General features: G+C 35.0%; 1 protein-coding gene across 1 annotated transcript in view; it reads right to left on the reverse strand.

Moving 5' to 3' along the window:
• LOC150096463 (caspase-3-like) overlaps positions 1-13903 on the reverse strand; it is a 249302-nt gene that overhangs the window by 104381 nt on the left and 131018 nt on the right. The window contains exon 4 of the mRNA XM_090408616.1: positions 2050-2220. Within this exon, the coding sequence (XP_090264742.1) occupies positions 2050-2220 (171 nt within the window). The remainder of the gene's footprint in view (positions 1-2049; positions 2221-13903) is intronic.

Raw genomic sequence — 13903 nt, forward strand, 5'->3', positions numbered from 1 at the left:
AAAGCAACTATGATTCCTATTTTTAAAAACAGTAGTAGAGATGACCCTAAAATTATAGAGGTGTAAGTACACTAAACTCCTGTTACAAAATGTATAGCAGAATTTTAAATAACAAACTAATAAAATATTCTGAAAACTTTATTTTAAAAGTACGGAATGGATTTAGAAAAGGATGATCATGTATAGACCCAACCTTTTGCCTAAAATTAATAATAGAGAAAAAGAAGAGAATACAAATTAGAAGCACATATTACATTTATTAAATTTGAAAAAGCATTTGACAAAGTTAAAAGAAGCATTTTATTTAACATATTAAAAGAAAGACAAATACCAAATAATATTCTAAAAGCTATCATAAGTATATATGAAAACAATCAAACACAAATAAGATTAAATCATGAGCTGTCATATACAAGAGAAAGATAAACCAAGGAGTCTGACAGGGATGTCCCCTTTCAGCAACTCTTTTTAATATTTATCTAAATGAAATAATAATAAAATGGAATAAAAATTTCAATCAATGTATTAAACTTTCTCTTACTGTGAATTTAACACGTTCACTGCCAACTACGAGTATACTCGTAGTTGGTAAATCAGCTACACAAGCCAGCTACGAGTATACTCGTATGACACTTACCGCTGGGAACGAGATTACTGTACTGACCTTGAAGAAGTGAAAATGCTTGGCTTGTGGAGCTAGCATCAAAACTGTGTATTCTCATAGACAGTATATGCTCTGCACAAGCTAACTATGAGTATACTCGTATGACGCTTACCGCCGGCAACGAGATTACCATACTGACCTTGAAGAAGTGAAATTGCTTGGCGTACGGGAACAGACGATGCTGAAATAGCATGGCAGCGAACGTGTTAAACACTCTCCTTTTTTGCTGATGACCAAATAATAATTACAAATTCTGAAGACAACTTTCAGAAGGATATTTTAAATTTAAATGAGATAGCCACAGATTATGGAATAATAATATCAACAGAAAAATCAAAAATGATGGCCTTTAAAGGACAAGATCCAGTAAGAACTAAAATAGTAACAGATAACAAGATTTTAGAACAGATGAATTCACTTAACTACCTAGGATGTATGATTACATATGAAAATGAAAAAGATATAAACCTAAAAATGGGAAAATATTTAAAAATAACAGCTGTACTTAACTCTATATTTAAAAGTAACCTAGTACAAAAACAAACCAGACAAAAAGTATACAATACATTAGCCCTACCAGTCCTATTGTATGGAAGTTAAATCTGAACAATAAGACAAAGATTAATAACAGCTGAAAACAGAAAGATTACCAAAACAAGCCTTAAATTACAAACCATTAGGGGAAAAAAAGGAAACCAGGATGTCCTCTTAAGAGATTCATCGATAACTTCTAAGGCCGGAACACGTCACTCTAGGCCTAAATCCTTGACAAGCATGATGATGATGATGAACAAGAGAACAACTGGGTGGTCAAATAACTGAAGTTGCAATTACATAATGCTGCAGCAAAATTCAGTTAACACCTTAATTTTATTCAAGGGTTGGTTAATTTAGGATTTATTCATTTGGTCAGATAACTGAAAGATTACTCTAAAAAAATTAAAACTGCATTCCCCTATTTTTATCTAACTACAATGAAATAAAACTACACAGATTAGTTTTATTCGTATAATTTTTACACATTTCTTACTTTCAGTAATCTGCCCAAATTATTCATTTCATCTAAAGAAGACTCCACACTTATGTTCTCAAATGTTACGATACGATGTGCAAATAAACATCATTGTCCAAATGGTTGGTTACTGTAGATATTAGTAGACTGATGCTTATTTTCACAAAGAACAATCATACAGTCACATAGAAATCAAGTTAATACCATTAAAAAAGTTTAACATCCAGTATAGTCAGCAAACTTCATCTAATGTCATTTACTGAAATAAATGTGGAAAATCAGATTAATTAGTTGTTTTTTTATCAAAAAACTACAATGAACAAAAATTTGTTATGCACATTAATATGTTTCAGTAAAAATCATTGTAAATTACTTCGGCTTTGAGATTATTTCTCCAAAATACATCATATCCTAATTCTCGAAAAACCATGTCAAGTCTTGTAGCATCCAGATCAGATCCTTCTCGTGTTTCCATACAGCCATCAAAATTAACATTATTGATGAGAGCACAAAGTCCTCGGGGACGAGATGTCATTGTATAATACTGAAAAGAATTAACACATTTGTGTTTAGTGAAGAGAAGTTTTTCATTAACTACAAAAGTCAGTTATTAACTCAGTCTATTATGTAATATTATGAAAAAACTCATGGTGCCTACAATGTCTGAGTAATAACTTAATTCAACTTTCAGCCTTCACATCAAGGTCATCATAAGGACTTATATAAAAGAATAAGTTAAAAAGTAATGCTTACAACTTTCTATTATTTAAAATATTGTACTTAATATTTCGATTTTCTTACAAAACCTTTTTTTCTATAAAACAAATATTATTATTATTTATTTTTGTCTTTTGTTGCAGGATTCATTCACATGCAGCAAATGAATTGGCAATGAGTTCCTAATTCAAGCTTACAAGAAAAACTTGTGAAAATTCATCAAACTATTCAATGTGTATAAATGCAAAACTATTAATGATAATCAGCAATTTCAGTATATGGCTTAGCAAAATGCTTCACTCACTTGGTAGAGTTATACTAGAAGAAGTGGAGGAAGAAAAGGATCTTGGGGTGATTGTGGATAGAGATTTAAAGTTCCAACGTCATATTTCAAAGGTTGTGAAGATGTCTCACAGAATTGTGAAATGTTGAGAACATTATTGACCATGAGAGATAAAAGTGTGCTGGTCCATTGTTATAAAGCTTTAATCAGACCACATCTGAATTTTTGTGCTCAGATCTGATCACCAGGATTTGGGGATGACGTAACCTTGGACAGGGTGCAGAGATAGCTAACAAAAAAGATGTCAGTGTCGTGCAATGTTGAATATGAGGACATTCTGAAGGCAACTGCATAGTTTGGTGGATAGAAGGCAAAAGGGGAATATGATCGAGACATTTAAACTGCTGAAGGGTTATTATATTAACAATGAGGAGATTTTTCAGATGGCAGAACGAGAAAAAGGAACAAGGACAAGAAGCCATCTCTGGAAGTTGCAAAAGGAGGTGGCGAATAAAAGGATAAGAAGTACATTTTTTGCATGGAGAGTGTTAGGAGCATGTAATGTGTTGCATGAGAGGGTGATGAATGTGCAGACTGTGGATGATTTTAAGGAGTGGCATGACAGATCTTGTGTTCACTAGTGTTGACCTCCCATGATGAGTCTTGTGACTCCACAGGGATCAGGAAAATAATAATAATAAAAGAAGAGAACATACTTTATAAGTTCGGGTCTAGAACAGATTTGTCAGGACTGCTGTGTGACTGCCAAAGAACTTTCATAACATTCCTCATTTTAAAAATGTGTTATTATAATTAGGAATGAAACTCAGTTCTATCACTTTGATCCAGAGTCAAAATACCAAACCGAAATGGAAACAAATCTACCACACCAAAAAAGGCTATGATTTTCAAATCAGATACAAAACTCTCAAGCAACAATCCTTCAACATACTAAAAGCATCAGTTAAAAAGATTTTTAAATACAAGTGAAATTATCAAACAAGGATTAGTACTGTGAGACTTTGAAAAAAAAGTAAAAAAAAGACAGAGAAAGAGACCTAAATTGAATCAAAAGATGTAACCTCAAATCACTATAATGCCAGACTTCATACTAACCTTAATTTCTAATGTTGTTTGGACAATGATGCTATTTTCCTCAAACAATTGGCCTTCACTACAAGTGATTTTCAAGTGCTTCGATATAGGTACATAAGCCGCCATGTTTGTAAAAGATTAAAGACAGAAACTGAAACTTATGTGAAATTTATTAGCTGGAAAATTATCAGCTAGGTATCATAGGCATCTTCAGTATGATAACAACAATGAAAAACAAGATAAAATACAATAAAAGAATCAATTTTAGAAAACATCACTACAACATAAGTAAGACAACAGATTATTAATATTATTATACGGGCACCTCCATGGAGTCTGATGACTCATCGTGGGAGACCCAATCTATCATACCTCTTGAACCCATTAACAGAAAAAGCACTCATAACTGACTCTGGCAACCCATTCCACTCATTCACCACCCTCTAGACAAAAAATCTAATCCTCATCCCCCTACCGACCACACCTTTATTCAACTTCCAGGGATGACCCCTTGTTCTGGTCCCTCTAGCCAAATGCTGAAATATTTCCCTAGAATCTATCCTATAAAATACTCAAAGCAATTTAAATGTTTCTATCATAATCCCTCTTTTTCTCCTATCAACCAACTTCTGCAATCCACACACCTTCAATCTATCCTCATAGGTAACATTCCGCAGGCCACTCGCCTCTGAATCCTCTCCACTGCTTCCTCATTCCCAAGAAACCCAGTTGACCAAACTTGAGTACAATAATCCAGATGTGGGTATATCAAGGCCTTATAAAGAGGAATTACAACTTCCTTATCTCTACTTGTTAATGTGTTCTTCAACAGCCAAGTAATCTTATGGGCTACTTTAGCAATATGTCCTCTGAGGCTAGAGATTTAGAGGTGGTGGTGTTTACCACCACCTCTAAATCTCTAGCCTCATCTATTTCCTGGAGTACAGTGCCATTAATGTGCTACACAGCTTGTAATCTATTTATCCCAAAATGCATAACTTTACATTTCTCGACACTAAACTGACACCCATTAACTTTTGTCCATACAGATAACCTATTTAAATCTTCCTGCAAGCTCACCACATCGCCTTAACTATTACTCTACCTAATTTTGCAACATCAGCAAACAACTGAACATTTCCTATATAATTTATGTAAAATTAAACAGCAATAGTCCCAGCACTAAATCTTGTAGCACCACTTGTTGCCTGTTTTGGCCTCAATTCTGCTCCTCCATATACCACTTTTTGATATCTGTCTAGCAGCCACCCTCTTATCCACTTAACCAGTGTCATATCCATCCTCAGTTGTTCTAATTTGTGTAACAGTGTTCCACGTGGTATTCTATCAAATGCCTTTGCAAAATCCAGTAAAATCGTATAGCCATTTCCTTTATCCAACTTAGCTGTTACTGTTATAAACAGTTAGTAAATTACTAAGGCATGGCTGACCCTTCACAAAGCCGTGTTGACCCTCATATAGTATCATATTTTTATCTACCCATTCTTGAATTCTCTTTTTTATCAATTTTTCTAGTACTTTTATCACCACACCTGAGATACTGATTGGTCTATAATTTGCTACTGTAGTCTGAAAACCTCCCTTATGCAAAGGAATAATTTTGCCCTCTTTAAACTCCCTTGGAACACTACCAGAGCTGAGACTTAACAGAATAGTCAAAGATACTGCCAGTTCCCTTGCACATTCTCGTAAAACCCTAGCTGATATCCCTTCTAATCCCACAGCTGGATTTACATTGGATTCTGCAATATCCCAAGAACCTCCAATTTACTCATCTCTATAAATAATAAATTACACGATAACCACAGTAATTAACTTTAATGAAATAAAGGTACAAATATTTAGTACTGAAATTAACAGTACATCATCAGTGTAGACAACAAGCAATTCAAAGGAATGGAATACAAAGTACATAACAGTCGGTGGATTATCAATTAAAAACTGTTGCCGCAAGCTAGAAATTAATATTAATAAAATATTATTAAATAATTCTTTGATTTCTTTGAAGAATCTCCCAAACTTTTGGAAGAGAAAGACAATCATGGACACCAAAAACGTCCAATCAGGAAGTACTGGAACAAATGGGGAAATCACATGAACTTTTAAATACCATAAAAAGAAGGAAAATTGCATATCTTGGTCACCTACTTCATAATGAAAAATATAAGATACTTCAACTGATTATAAAAGGGAAGATAAATGGAAGAAGAGGACAAGGAAGATGAAGAAAATCTTGGCTGGCAGACATCAGACATCAGACTGCCTAAGAGACTGCTCAGATTAGCTGAGCTTATCCCCTCTGTTATTCATTATCTGTATGGATCGCGTTATGAAGGAAAGTGGTATTAAACCTGATATTAAAATTTGAGATGTTAATGTCAGCTCATTGCTTTATGCGAACATAGGAGTCAATTATCTGCTGGATTTGATCAGGGTTGTAACCATTAAATTCCATTAACATTTTGATAGTGAAAAGTTCTTGTTATAAGCTTGAGGGAGAGGAGCAGACTTTTGATGAATTTATCTGCCAGTAAAGGTAGGTTTTTCGATAAGAACTGGTTGATAAATTACCAGAGGCTGTGCATGTAAGAAGGATGTCGAAGAATGGTAAACTACAAGCCTTTTCTTTTTCTATGCTGAACTGAATGTGTGGGTGAAGGCTAAGTTAATTACTGTTGTCATGGTGTAATTTATTATTTATAGTTATGCCACAGGTACTTTTAAAGATTGGACTTACCCATCTTTATTCCCAGTGTCCGTCACATGCGTAAAAGCAGTAACCTCACCAGGATGATATATCCTTGCAAAGTGGGCAAGTAACTCAACTATTTTATCTGCTTCTGTCTCCTTGTGACCATCATCACTCATTAAGATTAATCTTCCATATTATTCTTCCTCTTACTTGCCACATAAATGAAAGAACTCTTTGGGGTTTCCTTTGGTCTGCTTGGCTAAATTCTTCTCATAATCTGATTTTGCCTTCCTTGCCATGCTGGCCACCATTCTTGCCTGAGCCTTGTACTGTTCATGAGTTTGCTGGTCACCTTTCTCTTTATATACCCTCTACAGCATTTTCTTCTTCTGCAGCTCATGCTTAATGATATTACTCATCCATCTAACTTCTACTCGATTAAACTGTGTACCCTAGATTCACAATTTAATACTGCTTCCTCTAGAAGACTCTTAACTATATCCCATGCACTACTAACATCCACACCCCACAGTGTTTTATGCCATTATACAGATTTAAGCTTTTTCCTAAGCATGTCATAATCACCTGCCTTGTAGTTCCACAAATACCCCTTCTTGATAGAATGTTCCTCATGTTTTACAATCTCCCAAGTCAAGACCACATGGTCACTTTCACCAATTGGAGGCAATGTTGTCACCTTGGTTATGGATAGCTCTTGTGACCCTATGACCAGATTCAATAGCCTCCCACCCCTAGTCCCCTCCAGCACGTGCTGCTTTAAGTAATTATCCCTCAGCAGGTGTATAAATTCTATTGACTTTCTGCCACCCTTGTGATCTTTCTTCCTTCCAGTCTATATCTCCATAGTTGAATTCCTCCATAATAATCACTCAACCTGTACTCACTATGCTAAATTGGCAATGCATGTTTTCAAGATCATCTGTGGAACTTCCTGGCCTATATGTTTTTATATATATATATATGGCCTATAGATGGTTAGTAAATTCCTAACTATATGTATGTATGTGTGTGTGTGTATGCATGCGTGTAATAGGATAATAATTGGGAATTTACATAAGATTGAAATAATATTTCTCATAAAGGAGATAAGCGAAGGCCATCAGATCTATTTAAGTTTGGCTGGTGTAGTTATATATTGTAGAACTGCTCTATAAGGAATCTGTTTTATATAAAAGTTTATATTTCTTCCACAGAACTATGTTTAGTCGGGATGGCATGTTCTGCTAGGCCCAACTGTTCAGGTTCAAGATACTGGATATTTGATTTTTGTTTCACACAGGATAGCTGCAGATTTGGTCTAAAGGTCTAAGACTACTTAATGTTGCAGTGTCCTTTTGTCCTGTCAGGAAGATACCTTTCTTTCCTCACATAAAGACAAGTTTTCTCCACTTAGCCTTCCAGGTGTTTACATTGAATAGTCTGTCCAAAATAAACACCTGGAAGGCTAAGTAGAGAAAACTTGTCTTTAGGTGAAGAAAGGAAGGTAGAAGAAAAGTGGGTATCTTCCTGACAGGACAAAAGGATACTGCAACATTAAGAAGTCTTAGACCTTTAGCAGCACATTCAGAAATTCCTTTGATATATGAAAGTGAAATCCAAATGATATCTTCAGGGGATATCACTTGGATTCATCTATAGACATCCAACTAAATCTACAGATATGATTCTGTAACATCCGTTGAATAACATGGATAAGAAGTGCAATTTGGTCTCACTATTTCATCCACACCTCGGCCAGTAGGGAGGTTAATGGTTCCCCAACTTTTTGTCTGGGATGACGATAATGAACCATTCATACTGCAAAAATATCATCCACATATATCTATACTATGTCACTGGTTTAGGAGAAATGTCTTTAAAGAGGTGATCTTCAACATATATAATAATTGTCAAGACTAGGAGAGAGAAAATTACCCATATATGGAGCACTTCGAAAATCTTCTCTTTAAAGATATTTCTTCTAAACCTACAGCGTGATAAAAATATGTGGATATTTTTGCAATATGGAATGGTTCACCATCAGATTTGAATTATTTGTTTCAAAAATAAATATGCTTCACCTGAGAATTTACCTTAGAAGAGGAGAAAACAAACAACTAGCCTTTTTAAATATGTTAATTCTTCATCCACCAAATTTTTTAAAATTTTTAGTTCACAATTTTCAGTCTAGAAAACAAACACATACTGATCGTTACTTCCATGCTATTTCTCATTTTCATCCCAGTCAAAAAGTTGAAACCAATAAGACTTTATTACATCATGCTTATATGTTTCACTGAAGACCTAATGGCAAGTTCTGAATTATATCAAATCTGCCTTCATGAAAAACGCATGGAAACGCTTATGTGTTGGAAGTACATTAGTTTATTTTCACAGTATTGATTACGATGCAGAATGATAAGAAAATAATTAATACTTATTAACTTATTAGCTGATGTTTTGCTGGTATTATATGTACAGTACATGAAACAACAACAGTTTGGTATAACAATGGGATTAGTTTAACAAAATTGTAATGGACAACACAAGGAACTAAAGTCTCATTTGGCACCATTTATGTTGGAAAGAGAGAGAAAACAAGTATTAATTAGATCTTAAAATGACCTTAAATGACTAGAATGCATTCAAAATGGCCACCAACCCTTGCTCTGTATGCAATATTAAAAGAAGAAAAAAAAAAAAAAGGAAGACCAAGAACTAAATGAATAACATCAGTAAAGATCAACTTCAGATAACAAATATATAGACAGCTCACAGCCACACAAGAAACTGAAATCCTAGAGGCTGCTGTGGAAACACAGAAGACTCAACCCGTCATTAACGGAAGAGGACAGTAAGTAAGTAAAATGACTGTCTTCCAGATTTTTGGTAAATTTATACAGCTATATGTGCTGAGGTTTAAAGTACGTTTTAAAGCTGCTCTTGATTCTAAAAACAATCTATGACTTATAATGACTTCTGTGTAGCACTTTTGTTTTCTTCCATTTGATCCTGTGTGAAGAGGTATGCCAAGGTAGTCTGTTAGACCCTACTTTGCCATAATAGTGCCAAATGTATTTTTTATGTTCCTTGTGTTGTCAAGAACATGGCATTTCATAAAGTCCTGGATGTGATAAAGAAAAACAGCTTGAATGAGTGCTTCGTCAAGGATGTCTTTAACAGCTTTACCTTGGAGATATCACTTTGATTCCAACTTGAAATGAAAGGAATTTCTGAACGTGTTGATAAAGTTTCTAAGACCTCTTAATATTGCAGTATCCTTTCATGCCATCAGGAAGATTTCTGCCTTCCTTTCCTCACCTAAAGATGAGTTTTCTCCATTCAGCCTTCCAGGTATCTACCAGATTTGCAGCCTCCATAGCACAATTGGAAGAACAGCAGAACACTGCACCCTTTGAATAGAAAAAAGCTGGGTTCAATTCTTGGTGTGACAAGGGGAATCCTTATATGGTCTTTTTCAGTTGAAGGTGAGTTAACCAATCTCATATACAGGGAACAGGGCTTTTTTCTCCCAGAAACTTATAGACAAAAAGTGCTGTTGTTGGTGATGATGGGTGGTGGATGGTGTTGATGTCGTGATGGGAGAGTTAGGTTGTGGTGGAGAGGGTGAGATGTATTTGGCAGGGTAGAGTGCCTTCCCATGATGAGTTCTTGGACTCCCTGGAGGTGTCACGTAATAACAACAGTAATCCCTTGCTCCTGTGGTTTGTCTTTGGACAGTCTGGAGAATTTGCGGCCGACATGAGGAACATATAATCATATAACCAGTATCGTGAACCCAAACAGTCTGACCTAGAAGAACATGCCATCTCAACTAAATGTTTACATAAAAGTAGATTCCTTATAGTGGTATTACAAGGAGAATTGTGAGGCCTTTCTATGCTGACCAAACTTAAACAGATCTGATTAAAACTGATTCTTTTATTGTACTCATATATTCCATTGTTGTTATTGTACTGAAGATGGATGCCTATAATACTTAGATGAAAATTTAACAAATTTAAAATTAAATTAATTTCATATATGTTTCTGTCTTTAATCTTTTACAAATAAGTGAGTTTTATCTATTCATTTCCTTAAAGAATCACCCATATGGATGTAACTTGAATACTGACAAGGAATTAAAATGAGAGTAATGATTCAAAAGTGATAGCATTTTATTATCAATCTGGATACAACACTGAAAGAAACATAAGTATCAAGTGAAAAAGAATAAGTATAGTTAAATAGTATCATCTAATATCCAGATATACAATTCACTTTGCTTTGGCATATTATGTTTTATATTCCAGATCACAGAGCATAGCAGAGAGCATTCTTCCCTTCATAACTATTTTTTTCCAAACATTCTTAAAAAGGAAAATATAATCCAACTACAATTACTAGACCAAGCATGTATTTGCTTCCAGGACTCTAGACTACTCAGAATCTTCAGGTAATAAACTGATGTCTCCCCCCCCCCCCAATATCTGATGGTACTCCTAAAGTAAGTAAATCACAAACACAAAGGAATATTCCCAAACTTTTATAACAAGTTTACAACAGTTTATAATGAGTTTTATAACAGTATACTGTAATGATATATCACAGAAATTTTGGTAACTATGCAAACATTCTTAATTCTCAGGTAGTTCTTAAAATGCACAATTCTTGGAATAAACAAAATGAAAGGCATGATTTAACTTTAATGACCACCTGTATCGGATCATACACCAGTTTATACCCTTATAACCTTGTCCTTCGGGTCAATCCTCTCTCCACCTACCTCTCCTGTATCTAGTCTCTGACATTCCTCCCTCATTTTACCCAAACCTTGTCACAACTATATACAATCAGTTTAAAAAGAACTCTTCTGTTGGAAACATGTCTACTAAAAGAAAGTGTCTGTAGGTTTGCGAAAAAGTCTAAATTATTCGTGAGTTAGAACTTCGTGAAAAAAATGCTGAAGTGTGCAAAATGTTTTCATAGTTATCTTCAACAGTATCAACACTGGAAAACAACATAACTGAAACAAAAAAAATTTAGAAAGTGCAAACTTAAAAATGTCAAAGCAATGCTTCAATGGTTCACTACATAAAGAAGTGCTGGATTCTCAACACGGTCCAATCTTGAAGGCTCAAGCAAAAAATTTGCTAAACAATTTGGGCACAAAGATTTTGTATGTAACATAGGTTGGCTAGATCAATTTCAAAATCAACATAGCATTGTCATGTCGATTTTTTAAGACTAATTGAAATCATGTATTAAGTATCAGTGGAACTAGCTGTAGATCCAGAAATTGGCTATTATGTTTGTATACAAATGCTAGAAGTATAAGAAACAAGGCTGATGAAATGGTTGCATTAATTGCATCTGTTCGCTCAAAGATTGTCGGAATAAGTGAGAAATGGTTGGAAGAAGACGACATCCTGACAGGAACAGAGATTGAAGAGCATGATGTGTTTTGTGAGGATAGAAGGGGTAAAAAGGGAGGGAGAGTGCTATTGATGATAGAGAAAGAATTGCGTCCATACAAAGTAGAGATGCAAGAGGGAAATAGTGCCAGTGGTTCTGAGGCAGTATGGTGTGAGATAGAGATGAATGAAATCAAATACTTGGTTGGATGTTGTTATAGACCAGGTAATGTGGATGGTGGCGATAATGAAATGTATAACAAAATAAAGATTTATTGTTACATAGACCATATATTTACAACGTACTTAAGCTCTTACAAATTGCCTACCGGTTTCGCTAGTAACTGACCAGCTTTCTCAAGGCTTGCATAGTACAAAAAAGAGGTAAATGCAAAAAAGGTTTCAAAATACAAAGAACCGTTAGTACCTGTTAGGTAGCTAGGGTGACCCGTTCGCGTGACATAACTACTCAGCATCATGAACACGCGTTACATGCAAACGCGTAATGTGATTATTTGCGTACTGTAGCTCTGTTGAACTGAGGGAATTAATTAGATTTTTCCAGGTATCGTTCAGAATGGTCCCTTGATTTCTGTTTAGGTTACTTCCCGTATGTAGTACAACTGCCGCTTCTTTAAATACTCGATGCCTGTAATCCTCGTCTACGTAGGGCATGGAGCTGTTATTCCAGTCTATCGGAGATTCTAAAAAAAGGTTTTAACTTTTCTATCACTCCTAATTACATCCCAAAAATGGACTTTATGTGTGGAATTGAAAAAAGTCTCTACCCACTACCACAAGGTGTAGCCAACGACATTAGATTCAAAAGCACTATCATCCTAGCAACAGCTAAACAAACACAACTGAATACCGCTCCATATGATAGGAAAGCTATTGGGGACTTAAGGAAGAACAAAGAAATAATAATTATGAAAGCAGACAAGGGGAATGCCACAGTTATCCTTAACTCAAAAGACTACATGAAGAAGTTAAACGACTTACTATCTGACAGTTCCACGTACAAAATCCTCACCAGAGATCCCACAATGAAGAACCACAATGAGACAAACTTCCTGATCCATAACATGAATACTTGGCCTGAAGAATTAAAACGAAAACTTAAATCCTCACATCCCATCACTCCTAGACTGTATGGGGCGCCTAAAGTGCATAAAGAAGAAGTGCCACTTCGTTCGATTGTGGATGGCAGGTCATCCCCAAAGTACCTATTGGCTAAGCACCTAGCGAATTTACTTAAAGGAAAAATTAGACAGAGTCCTACTTAAAAACTTCTCAATGCTTTGTGGACAAACTAAAAAACATAAAAATTACACAAACAGACATAATGGCCAGCCTAGATGTAGTGTCCTTGTTCACGAATGTACCAGTAGAAGAAGTAATGAACATTATCAAAGATATCTTTCCTGCAGATATCACAAAGATGTTCGAGCATTGCCTACAATCAAATTTTTTCAAAGTTAACAACAAGATATACAAACAATTAGAAGGCCTAGCCATGGGCAGCCCTCTGTCACCACCATGTGCAGACCTTTTCATGGAGCAATTTGAAGATGAAATATTCACCAGCATTACTCCTAAACCTTCTATATGGTGGAGATATGTGGATGACATCTTCATAATATGGAAAGACAACTTAGAAAGCCTACATCTGTTTGTTAACAGAATCAATGCACTCCACAATAAAATAAAATTTACTCTAGAAGTAGAAAATAACGAACAGCTACACTTCTTGGACTTACTAGTAAAAAAGACAAGGAAACAGTATCAAACTGTCGATTTACAAAAAACCAACGGACACTGGAAGATAACTACATTACTCTTCTAACCATCATAGGTCACAGAAACACAGCATCATCCACATGCTAAGAAATCGAGCTAGAAAATTTATCTCTGACGACGAAGAAGTTCAAACAGAACTGTCTCAAATAGCTACAACTCTATCACAAAATGGTTATCCTAGACACATCATCAACAAATTTCTATA

The sequence above is a fragment of the Typopeltis vanoorti genome, chromosome 18, assembly GCF_054136105.1.
Source record: "Typopeltis vanoorti isolate ZY-2024b chromosome 18, IOZ_Tvanoo_1.0, whole genome shotgun sequence".
NCBI lineage: Eukaryota > Metazoa > Arthropoda > Arachnida > Uropygi > Thelyphonidae > Typopeltis > Typopeltis vanoorti.